Source organism: Anomalospiza imberbis, chromosome 7 (genome assembly GCF_031753505.1).
Source record: "Anomalospiza imberbis isolate Cuckoo-Finch-1a 21T00152 chromosome 7, ASM3175350v1, whole genome shotgun sequence".
Lineage (NCBI taxonomy): Eukaryota > Metazoa > Chordata > Aves > Passeriformes > Viduidae > Anomalospiza > Anomalospiza imberbis.
Window position 1 is genome coordinate 6,792,857 of NC_089687.1, and position 15,448 is coordinate 6,808,304.

General features: G+C 41.7%; 2 protein-coding genes across 3 annotated transcripts in view; one reads left to right on the plus strand and one right to left on the minus strand.

The window, feature by feature from the left end:
* Positions 1 to 925, minus strand: part of ACMSD (aminocarboxymuconate semialdehyde decarboxylase) — a 39,080-nt gene extending 38,155 nt beyond the window's left edge. The window contains exon 1 of the mRNA XM_068195206.1: positions 873 to 925. The gene's annotated coding sequence lies outside the window, so the exon portion shown is untranslated. The remainder of the gene's footprint in view (positions 1 to 872) is intronic.
* Positions 926 to 1,042: 117 nt separating this feature from the next.
* TMEM163 (transmembrane protein 163) overlaps positions 1,043 to 15,448 on the plus strand; it is an 87,924-nt gene continuing 73,518 nt past the window's right edge. The window contains exons 1-2 of one of the 2 annotated variants that reach the window (XM_068195213.1): positions 1,043 to 1,529; positions 6,628 to 6,747. In XM_068195213.1, the coding sequence (XP_068051314.1) occupies positions 1,376 to 1,529; positions 6,628 to 6,747 (274 nt within the window). In that variant the 5' untranslated portion in view covers positions 1,043 to 1,375. The remainder of the gene's footprint in view (positions 1,530 to 6,627; positions 6,748 to 15,448) is intronic. The other variant, XM_068195214.1, reaches the window with a different exon arrangement.

Genomic DNA, 15,448 nt, shown 5'->3' on the forward strand with positions numbered 1-15,448 from the left:
ACTTATACTTCTTCAAATAATTAATGATTTAAAATTCAGACGGAAAGATTTTGAAGATTAGTATACAGTTTTAAGAGGCATTTCTTAAAATTAAGACATTTTGGTAATAATATTGCACTGACCATTTTTAGACAGGTGTTACTAAACTGCTACAAAACTTTTTTGTAAGGCTGACATAAACAAGATTCTGACAGTTCATAAAATCATGTTCCCATGTTGGCATAAATATTAATTTCCTGCTGGCCTTTCTATACTCCCCAAATTCACAAATTTCTCAAAGGAGAAAGGCAATCTGATCTTCATACAACTAAAATGGGGATTGTATTCTTATGTACCACCAAAGGACCAGAGCTGCAATCTTTAATTGTCTTTTGATATTTTCCTGGATAAATTTTTCAAGTCAAAACATGCTGCAGCTTCAAAACATATCTGCATGCTAGTAAGCATGCAACTAGGAGACTGTGCTCGCACAAAGAATGCTTTGTTTATTTGCACCTCTCCATCTAGTCATTAGAAACCAGCACAGAAGAAGTAAGCAGCCCTGGCACAGATTTATCTGTAAAATTTTACATTTAAAAAACCATTTCTGAGCTCCCGAGATTTTCGTTTTTCCCCTATGTTCTTCTGCATCCTAGGAAAGGCAGGTGAGCAATCTGAGGACAGCTCTGAAGCCAGCAAGTCTAACCCCATGTTTCAGCAGGAGACTGCTGCATGTTCGAGGGCAGTTCTAAGGCAACTCTGAGTGTGACAGAACGTCAGTGCTGCGGGGTCTAAGAGGCGCCTGTGTGAGGCGATTCTGCTCTGATCCCGAAAGAGGGCAAAGGCAGAGGGAGAATGAGCAAATCCCCAGGCAAGGGGAGCTGTGCCTTTACCTGTGTGAGGGGAGGCGAGGCGGACGGGGCCTCGCTGCGCAGGGCCGGCACCCGCAGCCCTCGGGAGCGGCGGGAGGGCTCCGGCTCCGCGCAGTCCCTGGACAGCTCTTCCCCCTGAGGCTCGGCTGCGGGAGCAGCAGCAGCAGGAGGAGGAGGAGGAGGAGGAGGCAGAGCCCGCCATGGCGAGGGGAGGCTGAGGAGGCTCCCGCTTCCTGAGCCGCTCCCGCCGCCGGCGGGGCTCGGCGGGGCGGGGAGGGGACGGGCAGCGCCGGGAGGCGGCACCGCGCTCCCACCTGCCCCTCTCCGCCGCGGGCAGTGATGAGGCGGCCGCGGGCAGCGCCTGGCGCGGAGCAGCCGGAGTTTGCTCGCTGCCCGTCCTCGTCTCCCTGATGCTCTGAGACGGAGTCTCCTCCTCTCCCCGGGCTCGCACCCGGGCTGGATGCTCCGCTCGCTCCTCGCTTCCCTGCCACAGCCGCCGGCCGCTTCCCGCCGCCCCGCAAGAAATGGAGCCGTCCGCTGCCCCCCTGGACACCACTCCGGACCCCGCCATCGTGCAGCCCCCCGGGGCCAACCCGCCGGGTGCCCCCCGGGAGCAGCAGCAGGAGCAGCTGCGGATCGGGGAGAGCGGGCAGTTCAGCGAGGGGCTGGAGGACAGAGGTGAGCGCCCGTCCGTCCGTCCGTCCGTCCGTCACCCGCCTTCCTGCACGCTGCCCTGCGCTGTGGCGAGCCCCACCACCTCCCCCGCGTCCCGAGGCGCCTGATACCCACCCCGACGGCTCCTTCGACACCCTCCCCGCAGCATCCTCTCGCTCGCTCTCCTGGACCCGTACCCTCCCCATGCCGCCGCAGCAGCCCTGCCCGCCCCCTTCCCTTCAGCCCTGGCAGCCGCACACCGGTTCTTGCCCCCCGAACTGCCCCCTCCAGCCCAGCTCGCCCACCCCTCATCCCGCCGCCGGCAGCCGCTTAACATCCCCCCGGCGCCGCCCTCGAAGCTCTGCCCCGTTTTAGCTCCCGTGCGAGCGCTCCGCGACAGCTTTGAAGTATTTTTATAAACTCTATTCGTGGCTGCTCCCACCTCGCCAGAGAACTTGCCTGCCTGGCGGCGGAGCGGCTGCCGGCGGCACATGGCTCCACAGGCAGCGCCCGGGCGAGGGGCGCGGGCGGCGGCGGCGCTCCCGGGGCTCCCGGGAGGGCCGGGCCTTTTTTCCTCGGGAGGCCGCTGAGGTGCCCAAGCCGGCGGGGTGGTCGCAGCTGCCCCCCGAGCAGGGGCACAACGGGGCGTTTCTGGGGGGTCCGCCCCAGCCGGGCTGGGGGTTGAAGTCGGGGCACTTGTGTCGCACCTTGCGTCCCTTCCCCCACCGAGCTGTGCACTTCACACAACTTGCTTTTCGTTATTTACTTAAATACCTGAGCAGGGACGGAAAGCTGCCTGCTTCCAAACCGCGTTACGCTTTAGTGCGAAGCACATCCATTTCGGACATCTGTCAGGGCTCACTCACCTGCCGCCCACAAAGGCAGCTGCCATTTTAACCCTCCCCACTGCCCTGTCCTCCACAACGCCTCCAGGCTCCTCTTCCACCCAATTTGTCTCCATCTTTTAATTTATTCTGCTGGCTTCCCTTAGCCTCTCTCTCTGTTGCCTTTTTCTTCCTTTTCCATTTTGCTTTCAGCATCCAGGAGTCCCTTTTGTGTTCTCAGTCTTCATCCATAGCCCCTTCACACGTAACCCCCTCTATGTCCTGTTCTTTGCCCAGCTTCCCGAAGCCTGTGCCTGCTCACAAATCGTAGACACAAAGTAGAGGAGCCAGGGGGAACAAAGTAAAGGAGCCAGGGGGAACAAAGTAGAGGAGCCAGGGGGAACAAAGTAAAGGAGCCAGGGGGAACAAAGTAGAGGAGCCAGGGGGAAGAGCATTCACCACCTTCTGACAGCTTCCAGTCATGTCGGGGCTGGGAACAGCCCTTACTCAAGGGATACCCTCACTGTCACTGCCAGTGGCTGAGGACAGACATTGTGCCTGCCTGAGAGCAATCTGACCCTTCAGCTCTCTTTAAATGAGTGAGGAATTTTGATTATGCTTCGAACATGGAAGTTTGGTTAGAGAAAATTTTAATTAGTGCCCAGTATGACAGAGGCAAAGGTGAAAGCTGTCCCTTTTGGCATTAAGGGTAATTCCATAAAGATCGTGTCTGTTGTATCTAACCTATCTCTTTCTATGAGGGAGATGAAACTAAAGCTGCTGATTTAATTTTCTGCCTTGCCTCCATGCTTTTTCTATGACCCTTGCAGTACCTTTCCTTTAGCCTTTCCTGTAGTTACTGATTCCAAGTATACCAGGATAATTCACAATCATTGTAGAGGGAAATCTGGTATGCTTTTTGCAGGTTGTCCCTGTTGAAAATGTTAACAGTCTGTCCTTTTAGATTGTACTTTTTCCTACAATCCTTTCCAATGAATCATACCAGATCCAGTTATAGAGATGATGCTTCCATGTTTGCTAAAAATAAATACTAATCCTAAATTTTGGAACTAGATATTTGCTCTTTAAGAGCCAGATCCAAAATCGGTGATAATTCTGTGGATGGGACCCTTAAATTAACATCCTTAGGTGAACAGGTTTTTTATTAGCCTTATCTCTTCCACAATTTTTAACTTGACATTTTAAAATGATCTCTTAGCCAAATAGAAAAGTACTTCTGGTAAGTCAGCATATGGTAAAGAATATCCTAGAATCACTTCACAAATATGCCAAGCTTGTGTTCTGCCACTGTTAGGCAGGTTTTTTTCTCCTTCTGATTTTTTACGGGAAGGAAATCTGTTAATATGTGAAGATGCTGAAAGATAAATTAAAAATCAAGTGAATTTAATCAGTTCATCATCTTTTCTATACCTTAAGGATATCCATGTGTTAAATAAATTATTGGCAATAAAATTACTCAGTATGTTAATTTCAGGGCGGAGGAATTTCATTTGTAGATGCTAGCTTTTTATTTTTGTAGCATGCAGGTCATACTGAAAGATTAACTTTCATCCTCCTGTGGATGCTTGCTTTCTTATGGTCAGTGAAGAAATATGGAAGTTTACCTTGTGAATTTTGTTCTTGTGTGTAAATTAATGAGCTGCTGTTGCCTCTAAATAATTTTTATTCTGTGGGCTTGGTAGTCTTGTGAATGAGTTTGTATCTTTCTGTGCTGGCCTCAGGACACTCATAAGAATTATATGATCTTTCTCGGGGGTGAAAATTTTAAACACAGAAAATGTATTTGAATTATTTCAGGAAGGAAGGGATCACATCGCTGACAGCCAGAATATGCCAGCCATTTTGAGAGACAGAGACACACACATACACACACACACACACACACACACACACACACACACGACAGAAGTGGTTGAGTTTTATAAAGACTGCAGTCTCTGTCATACTGGACATGTGCTTGACATGTGTATAGTAATCAGGAGTGCTGCACTAGCTCTGGGGCTTATTATTCATTCCTCAGTTTAATTAGGGTATTGTTTGATTTGTTAGTATCAACTATGGATGTTGGACTTTCCAGGTAATATAGGCTGCAGCCATGAATTAAAGGATGTCTTAAAAGAAAGAAACAGGTGAGGATATCTGTCATTCTGATCTGTGTTCATTTGAGATTTGAAATATTGAGAGTCAAAATTGGCTGAAAAAACCTTTGCTTTATGTTCCAAAAAGATTTGGACCATAATTTGAAATCCTTGGTTTGGGGAGGGGGGAATACACAAAATGTGAGAAGATGTATTTTCTTTATGGTTAGATTAGTAGGAATCCCTCCTATGTTTCAAGATGTGTTGTTGAATTACCTCATGGCAGACAGCAATTAAACTGTACATCATTATATATAGTAGGAGAAGATAGGCCAAATATTTGTGGGGAAAAAAAAAATCTTCACACAAATGAAAGCAGGCATGTGAGAAATGGCTGTGCAACACTATCAGTAAAAGACTCAAAGCTTTTGGAGTTGTTATCTATCAGTTTACTTGTGTTAGACAGACAAAGAATGCAGGTAATAAGAAATAGACATAATATCAGTATAGGAAGTGGTCCATGCAAGTTTGTGTATTCTTTTCCATTCATAAAGGGGGGAGTGTGTAGCACAAAGTGTGATAATGTTTTAAATTTTCTAAAAATACAGTACAAGCATGAAATTCTTGGACTGACTTTCTGAACTCCCATAAAGAAACTCTCCATGCTTTATTGGAACTGAGGTGTAAAAAGCATAAAGAATTTTCCAAGACAGTATGTATCCCACCATTATGCTAGGATTACAACCAGTAATTTTAACAGACTCCAAGTGGCAGAATAAAATCTGATGGCTCAAATTTGACCCCCCACCCAGATGCCTGCCCCTCTGCTGACATATTGCTGCCCCCAAGGCAGAGATGTCTGATTCAGTTCTGAATTGATTCCAAAACCATTGCAGTTTTCAGCCAGTATATTACAGTCAGCTGAAATTAATATCTGTAAATGTTAATAAACTTGGTTAAACATGGTGTGGATTCAGGGGTACACTGAGAACCACATCAGATGTCCCTGCCTTGAAAGTGGCAATAGCCACCAGACAGAAAACTGAGGAAGGTGAGGACAGTAACAGCTTCAACTCTTATGTTTTAATCTGATGCTGAGTCTGACACGGCCCCTGTTCTCCACCCTTTGTCTGAGACCTTAGATAGCTACTGAAAGTCGTGCTGTTAAACCAGTGTCTCAGTTCAACGCATTCAGTGCAGGCAAATCTCTCTGAAAAGTGCTCATCATCTGAGAGGAACCACCCACATCTTCTGGAGTAACTCATTAAGAAATTTAAAGCCATCAGGTTTTCTCTCCAGTTAAGCAGATTTGAGCTGAAACATAATGCTGAGAAAGAATGTATGTTTTGAATTAGATGAATGTATTAAGCAAAAGCTAATCAGAATGGGATATACAGAATGCAAATATGTAAAATTCTGAATGCATTTTAAAAGTGGCTTTAGACTCAGACTGAGAGAATAAAAACCAAAGAATGTTAATTTATGCTTAACCTGCATTCTCTGTGATGTAAGATCAGTGGACTAAAGACTTCCACAGACTGAAAGCATCAAAAAAGAGAAAAAGCAATAGCATTCCCTTGTGTTCAACAGCCTTCTGCACTGATTGCAGCAAGGACAGAATTGGTTCTTCAGTTAGTTCTAGATGGGAATGTGTTCTTACCCCAAGTGAAGGACAAGGTGCTTCAGGAGGCTTTTTCAGCTGTGACAGCTTTGATTCTGGGGCATGCCCACTTGTGCTTTGATGATCAGTATGTGCTGGGAATCCCTGGGCCTTGAGAGGCCGTTCCACAGGGACTGGTGAGCAGGAGTTTTTCTCCCATGTTAATTAGCCCCAGGATCCTCAAGTTCTGAAACAAGTTTTGATCTGAGGGAGTATAGGACTGAGCCATATCTTGTGCAGAGGTACAGGTGGAAATCATATTGATTTGTGAATTTCCATAACTGGAATGCAGTGCTCTTTTTAAGGGATTGATGTGTGGGTCTTTCTGTCGAAACAGATTGTGTGTGCCCTTCTTGCTTACTCACATGTTTCTGGTGGCCTCATTCACTTAACCTTAATAATGTGAGCAGGATTTGATTCTGTATTGCTTCTGTGTGTAATATAGAATGTAAATGTGTGTTCTAGGGCTGAACTAACACAGCTGTGTTTTTAAGAGGAGCAATGCATTGTTCATACATTCTTTGCTTATTGCTTATCAGGTTTACTAGAAAGCAGTACAAGGCTAAAACCTCATGAAGCTCAAAGCTACAGAAAGAAGGCATTGTGGGTTTCCTGGGTCTCCATTATTGTCACACTGGCTCTTGCAGTGGCTGCTTTCAGTGAGTATTGGGAATATTTTAAATTCCACACCTCTTCCTTTTTGTTTTTCTTTTGGTCTCTTTCTTTCTTTGTGGAATCTTTCTCATGTTATTTTTTTTTTTCCTTTGCAACTGCTAAAGAGGTTTCTCTCTAGACTGCCTGTGTCTGCATGGTGCTTATAAATTAGTAAAAGTGTTGGTTTATTTTTCTGCAGAGTGTAGGGTTGTTGAAGGTCGGAGAAGGAAACAGGAGATGTTGATTCCTGCTAGCATTTATACATGTGGAACTGTTCATTTTGGAGAATAGTGTAAAAGTCATTATGCAGTGGGTTGCCTTTTACTGAAGAGGTCAAATAAAATATGACAAATCTTAAGCTGCTTGGGATTTGTAGTGGGAATGCTATAATAAAGAATAGTGAATTGTAAGGGAGAAATATATAATTTATCTGTAGTACACTGACAGATAACCTAAGACTGCTAATCTGGAGGAGAAATTCCATTTTGTTTTTAGAACAGTGTTTTTCTATAAGTTTCATGACATTTTTCTAGTTTACCTTTAAACAAAGAATTTGAATGGGGGATAAAAATTTCCAAACTAAACCCAAACCACCTTTATATGGGAAAAAATGAAATCTATTTCTTTTATTTCAAAAGAGGAAAAAATGCATCATTGTATAAATGCAAATTTTAGTTCAATGCAATTTTGAGAAATACAAGCTTTCTATCTTGGGCGATGAAGTAACACATGAAAGACAAAATGAAACATGGAATGTGGAATAAAATCTTTTCAGTGGCACATTCTCTGTTTTAGAGAGGGAAAAATCAGAAGTGATTGAATTTATGCTTTAATACAAAAAAAAGGAAGGCTCTTTCTAGGAGACATCAAAGAAGTCCCAAAACATCACTCTTAAGCTTGATAGAGACAGACTTGTATTGTTTTTCTTTTTTATTTTTTTTTGAATCACAGCAGCATGCCTTTTGTTATTCTAATCTGCATTGTATGACCTGCTGCTGGAAGTTGGTGTCAGCTCCCAGGAGAGGTGATTAAAATCTGACCAAATGGTCTCTGAAAACTCAACATATATTACTCAGAGCAATTTATATGGAAACACAGGTACAATAACTTGGTTCAGAAATAACAAAAAAGAGGAGGAACACTTAGAAGCAGAATCTGACACGGTAAAGAATTTGAATGTTAACAAGAGAGTGAAACAAGTTTCCATTTTGTTCTGCTTCATGGAAATACAGTGGTCTGTCTTTGCTACTGAAGCAACATAAAGGTAAACAAATACTATGTTACAGAATAATCTGGTTACCTCTTAACTCTGTAGTTTTAAGGAATATTGTGATGTGGCTTAATTTTATTTTTCATTTTCATTTGTCAGGGTCTCAAGAATTAGGTGTAATATAGATAACTAAAACTGTGTCTTTTAAAAGGATCCTTAAAAACATTTTTTAAGATTATTTAGGCTGGATTCTTTTTTTCTTTCCTTTTTTTGGCACTCTGGTAGTGTTTAGAGAAACAAACAACAGCAAAGAATGTAGTGCCTGTCTGGATATCCTGTGGCTGCATATTCAGCTGGAGGGGATAGGTGCTGAACTACTGAAATCAGAGCAGACTAATTATATGTTTCTGGAATGTATCTGCTCCCATAGTTTGCTGAGGCTAAATTTATGAAGAGTTAGAGAGGAATCAGCACACAGATACATATTAAATCTGTATGGAATCTCTTATTAGGTAGTTGGCAGTTAACTTACATGCCACAAAAGCCTTGCCAGGGCTTTTCATGTGTTTATTATTAAATTTTTTCAATCTTTGAGGAAAATACACTGACTTCTGGGATCACTTTGCTGTCCCCGTGCAATTCAGAAGTTCTGCTCATTTTACTGCCTTGCACTGGCTGCTCTCTTCCTCAGTGCTGTCCTTTTAGCAGGCTCCTCCAGCCAATCCATGATTTGGGAGAGATGCCAGGTGACCAGAGTTTGCTGCCTGTTTGATAGAAATGTCTAGTTGTCACTTTGGGGTATCTGACACTGACAATTCAGCAATACCGAACAACTGCTATTTAAAGCATTCCCTTTCCATTTTACCTCCTGTCTGTAGTGGTGAAGTGTTGGAAATACAGCCCTGATGTTCCATTTCAGTAAAAAACAGGGACCTGTTCTGGTAATTATCAGGCTGCACTGACTGTTTTCACTGCTCTTCCTGACTCCCCTAGAAATTCCTCATTTAAATTCCTGTTTTATCCCCTTCAAATTGCATTCTTGCAAGTGTATGCCACATGATATAGTCAGGATACTATGCCAGGGAGCTGATGTTATTTGATAACTCTAGGAAAAATGCTAAAGGGAGAGTAGGGAAGAGGTTCAGGAGCCTCCTTTTCCAACCAAGTGTTTGTTAGTAGACTTCCTTCCTTTTTTATGGCCCACTCCCCACCCTTCCTTTCAAGGCTGGTCTAGTTGCCTCCAACACTGTATTTTTTCAGCATTAGACTAAGTTGGAATGGTTTATCTTGACTGGTGTGAGGTGTTTTCTTTTGGTGGGATTTTGATGCTGCTTTAGCTGAACTCTGATCTTTCACTTAATAATTTTGAAGGAGACTGAAAAAATCCCATGTTGATCTGAATACATAAAGCAGTTTCCTTATTAAGTAATGTTTATGGCAAATGAGGCTTGAGATCATGGAATCATAGAATTTTAAGGTTGGAAAAGACCTCTAAGATCATCAAGTCCAACTGTTAACCCAGGACTGCCACGTTCATGGCTAAACAGTGTCCCTAAGTGCCACATCCACGCATTTTTTGAAAACTTCCAGCGGTGATGATTCCACCCTGTGCAGCCTTTCCCAGTGCCTGACCACCCTTACAGAGAAAGCTGAAAGCTGGGTATGGAGCAGAATGACTGCTTAAGGGAAAATGAAGTTGTCACTTTTTGTTCACTATTATTGACAAGCAGGACTTAGACCATGAAATCAGCTTTTCCACTTAGCTGAAAGATCAGATCTCTTACTGTCAAGCACTTAATAAACTTCATTTTACTGCAGAAATGCTGTACTTGTAAAGGACCACTTGGAAGTTCCAGCTGCTGTCTCTGATGCTGCTCCTGCACTCTGTGGTAACCACTGTGGTCTCATGGCTCTGAGAGCTGTTGCAGATGTTGCTCTCCAGCATGAAATTGCACAAGGCTTCAGAAAAATCTCTGTAGACTTAAATGTGTGAGAATCCCTGAGGTGAGAGGAGCTCCATGTATCATCTTTAGTGGCTGAAAATTTGGTGCTCTCAAAATATTCTGGCACAGTTGTTTTGTGCAATACTTTCATGATCAAATGCTAATCAATGCCTGGTCAATAAATTCATTTTGTTCTTCATTTCTGGGCTGCCTGAAATATGCATACATGTAGAATTCTCATCAAGAGTGGATTTACTTTTTTATAAATATATAGCAATAAACAGAGTCTGAGCATGATAAAAGTTATTGAAATGAATATTAAATTATTCCTTAGCACCCCAAGTAGGTGCCAGAATAATAATTCTAATATAATTATTTCTGGATTACAGTAATGTAAGAAAATAATGATAACAGAGAAAAGAATGATAACAGAATAAGAACTTTTTTTTTTGCAGTGTATATCTATGTAGTATAAGGCTGCAGTCATTTAATAATAACAACTATTATTTCTTTCTGTAGCTGCAGTATTGTGTGCTCACACTGAGCCTAGTTTAAGAATCATAATAGAGAGCAGGTGGAATAGAACTCCAATGTTTTGAAACCCATTATTCTTAGTTTCTTGACATTTATGTTACTAAAACATAATTTTGAAAAATATACAAATATAGCTTCTGCTGTTGCAGTTCAGTTTCTGCTCAGGCAGCTAATCTCTGATAATATTGTCAAAGCAGAAAACAAGCTTGTTCTGTCTGGTGTTTTTTGTCCAGTGTAGACTTGTGATTCACAGAAAGCAGAGTGTTCATTCATCTTCCTGATCTGATCAGCCAAAATTGTTTCACAGTGAATGGAGGAGTCCCAGCAATGCATCAAAACAATGTACAGACCAAATTCTGCACTGAAGCCTTTCTTTGCAGCTGGAGACTGAGAGAAGGTTTAGAATGTGTGTGTTTGTAAATGTGAGCTTTGTGAAGGCTGCAGCCAGCCTGTCCCAGCGTGCCCAGGGCTGGTCACTGGTCACGGGGAGAGTGGCAGGGGCTGTTTGCAGAGTGCTGGGAAATGGCAGTGGGTGCTCACATCTGTCCCCAGGGCTGCTCTGGAGATCCCCCCTTTCAGCTCCCCACAGGCACAGGTAAGGTTCAGCTGCACAGAAATAACTGAGTGCAGCAAAAAGTCACATCCTGGTGTTTAGTCTGATGTAGCAAGAGGTGCAGGTGTTTTGAGAAGGTGAATTCCATTTATCTGTATCAAATCTCAGGTGGAAACTCAGTAGGTAGAATTCTGTGAGTGTGGGAGTATTTTACAGGATTAGCTGTTGGCCCATGGATACGATATTAAATGAAAATGCAGACACTGACATTCTGATTTTATATTAAAAAATTGTGTTTCAGAAAGAATTGCTGAAAAATGATTTATCATAGTGAGCTCCACATACTGGGAGGCATTGTTTGAAATATATGGTGCAAATGCTTACAAATTTCAGGGTAGGTTTTGCTTTCAGATTAATGCTTTATGCTAATTCAGATTCTAACAGTTATGAATGCCAACAAACATAGAAGTTGGGTACCCAGGCCCACTTTTTTCATTGGAATGACTGCATTGATTCATAAAGTCTCATGTGGGTTAGCTATAGGACATGACTACTGGTTTTCCTCTACTCAGGTGCATGCGATTGAAATTACATGGGACAAACATTGAGCAGTTGAAGTTGTTGTCCTCTGGATGCTCACACGTGGATGTACTGATGTAATCTGTCACTCCTCATCTTAGACAACTGAGATGGGGAGTCACTATATTAATTTACTGATGAATATATCATTTTCTCTGTGGCCCATTCCTATTCATGCTTGAAAAATTAAATATATGCAGGCTTTCTCTGATGTTTGCACAATACTTAGTATACCCTGGGCACAGCTGTGAATCATAATAACACTACTAAAGAAAAATGTAGGGGAAGGTTCATGGTTCTGAGGCTCTTTAGTTTGGATATTTAATTCTTTAAAGGTCATTAATTTCAGACAAATGATGGGCATTCAGCACTCAGGCTGAGGTTACAGTGTGTCGTCTGGGAACCAAAACAGAGCTCTCCAGGATCACAGAAAATGTGAAAAGTCTTGGTCTTTGTGTCTTCTCTTCCAGGAATTACACAGAATTGCATTTCTCACTCCTAATGCCCAAGAAATGGGTTTTTTTTTAGATTTTTATTTTCTTGAGCAGAGCGCATTACATTTATTCAGAAAGTTACATTTCAAGTCACAATTCCATGCAAACACTTAAAACCAACTAAAGACTAAATAGAGAATAAGGCTCCTCCGTGGTAGTATACAGATCCCTCACTTTGCATGTTTCTCACGGTGTTTAATTATGTCAGTTCCAAAAAGACAGATGCTTCAGGGCTGTAGCCTCACAGAAGCGTTAATGAAATCTGGAACTCAAATTCCCAAGGAAGAGTTCTGATATTGGTGACTCTTGTGCTTCCTTGTCCTGCTCGTTTCAGCTGCACCACTACAGGTGAAAATAGAGTTTGGTCCTAACCATGTTACACACAAAAGCTAAAGGACAAAAAATCCTAACCATGTTACACACAAAAGCTAAAGGACAAAAAATCCATTGCCTGGGCAGCACTGGCAGAAGACAGCCTTTTGTATAGGTCAGTCTGTACTTAATGACAACAAAATGCAATTTTCATTCACTGAAAATGAAATGAGAGGCCAGTAAAGGCCTGTCTATTTTTTTTTTTCAGGCACACAAAGCTCTAAGTGACTTTCTTGGGAGGAGAAAATAACATATGGATGTCAAGTTCAAGACTGATAGCTGTTGAGCAGAAGTGTGGGTCTAAAATCTGCAGTGCTTCACACTTCATGAAATCTTTTCCTTAGTTGGCAGGGAAAATGATGGTAGAAGTCTGTGAAATCTAGAACAGGCTAGATAATGATATAAGGTATTGGAACAGCAAACAATTAAAAAATTATCACTGTGCTGGAAGTTTGTTAAAACAGCTGAATTTGTGTTTCAATGCTAACATTTAAAACACACTAGTCTATTTTTGCATTAGAAAATTGCAATTTAATAATTGCTTATGTTAAGTATTCTTATACTTAAGAGTTTTCTTTTCTCATGAGAAAAGATCATCCCAAAGAATTTTGAAATTAAAGCAGGATGCTGATGATGAGGGAAAACCAGCACTGTAACACGACTTCATGAAGAGTGAGAAACATGCAAGTACATTGTTCAGGCTGCTTACTGTAATAATCACAATCACAGTTCTTCCTTTGTTTGTTTTACAAGGTTTTGTTGGGATTTATTTTGTGTGGAGAAGATTGGAATGAGTCTGTGCAACATTTAGACCAGTAAGAATGGTAACATCTATCAAATGAATTGACATCTATGTTATGTAGCATAGGTAATATATTTATATTTAAATTATAGCAGGAGGTTTTAGACACTTGAAATTTGCTCTTCAGTTTTGCCATCATATCCCTGCTTGGATTCTGTCAAAGGCAGCTCTGGGTTTGATGTTCAGAGGTTCCAACAATACAGTTGTGTAGCAAAGTGCAACATAAAAATAAGTATAAATGACTAAGTGTAATTATTATTAAGTAATTGTAGGGTCCTACTCCTATCCCTGAGAAAATTCTCCTGTACCATTACAGACAGGTGTGGGTAGAGGGTTAATTTTTCTTATGGGAAAAGAATTTAACCCTGAATGGGGAGGGTTTTAGGCAGACCACTTGGTGCTAACTGGGTGGTGGGGGAACAGTGTTCCCTACAGCCATCCCTAGCTTGTAGTGAGTGAAAAATGTGTATCTTGACTAAAAGCAGATGGAAGCAGTTGGGAGAAAAATAAAAGTAATATTAAGTTTATTGGATGTGATTGGTGTTAACTGTTATCCATAAAAAACCTGCTTGAATTTTATGTATAAAATTGAAAAGAAATGATCCTCTAGCACAAGTCTCAATTGTTGCTCTTGCTGTATTTGCTGCATCACAGAAGTGGGTGTACATCTGCCCTTTGAAGAACTATCCCCGCAGTCTGAAAAGTCAAATGTATTTTCAATCAATTGCTGTAGAATCACTTCCACAAAGTAGTGCCTCAGCTGTTGCAGGCTTGTGCAAAGGCATGAATGTATTAACAGATTTCTGTATGAATGCCTGATATACCAATAGCATTTGGTCTTCATAGATAATTCCATGTTTTCTCTGCTGTCCCAATTTAAAAATGCACTTCTTTGCTTATTGGCAAAGGTGAACTTTTAATTCTTTGTATCTGGAGCTGAAGATCAACAATAATGACACAAAATGTATGTTTAATATTCATTGTGTAGCTTCACTTTATTGTTTGAATTTTATGAGTTTTTAAAGCAGTACTGGATTCAAACTTCACAGGCAGCAGTTAAAGTAATGAAAATAAGTGCACAGCTTTCTTCTTAGGTTTCTTCTGCCAGAAATTTTAAAATATTCATATTTTTTAACTTAATATGGAACAAAATGTAAATTGGTACCTCAGTTAATTTTTTTAATAACATTTTAAACTTTTGCTTTACTGGGGAGGTTGATAGTGCTTCATTTTCTCTTTTTGGCACTTATTTTCTGTGGTTTTTCAGTAACAGTGTTTGAGTTCCTTTCATTGAAAGTAGAAATTTGTTAGATTTTAATACCTTCTCAGAACAGAATATTATTTGTAAATGACTCATTTTATTAAAACTGCACTGTAGGAGGACTTAGTAAAATAATCGCATAAATGATATGTGTTCTTTACCCTGCCCTCGAGCTCCCAGCAGCTCCATCCCTTGGAGCTGGATGTGAAGCCATGGTAGTGCTTGGTGAGAATCGGGAGCATCTGGGAGTTGGGGGGGATTCACAGAGTGGGAGCAGAGAAAATAACAGAGATTGAGGTTGGGTGAATAGGTGGCACCAGCCCTGGTGAGGTCAATAACCCAGTCTGAGCTGAAGGACACTGGTTTCTGAAAATACCACCAGCAAGAGCATAAACCTTGTGTCCTGGCTACTGCTGTAGGTCACATGCCATGACACTTTGTGAGAGGAGACATATGGATACTGTGTGAAAAATCCAGTTTGGTAAATCTAAAGGTTGGAAAACTTTGATACTTTGTGCTAAATGGGTGGTACAACCTGGTCAGATTCATTTGGCTCAAATAAACATCATCACAGTCTTTGGTAAAGACTGAAACAAGAAGTCTGGAGATTGGAAAAGACAAGATAGCTTTTAATGGACATTAATCTTCATTTGCAAAGCAGTCTTTTTCAGAGAAATCATAAAGAGCTCCTATGAATCTCTTCTGACTTTGGTGAATGACTTCTATTACTGTTCTTTTTGTCTTTGGGTATTGCAGAAAAAGGGACAGAGAAGCTTATCTTCAGAGTTCAAAGAAACAGATTAGTCAGTGCTTAGTCAAAGAAGAATGACCAGAAATAACCAGCTGGTATTTTGCTAGACAGAAGAACTGCAGAGGAAGTGGGATGGTCTGACAGATACCATAAAAATAGGTAGACAAGAGGCATCTGCCTTCCAGGAACTGTTGCAGGATAAGTGGC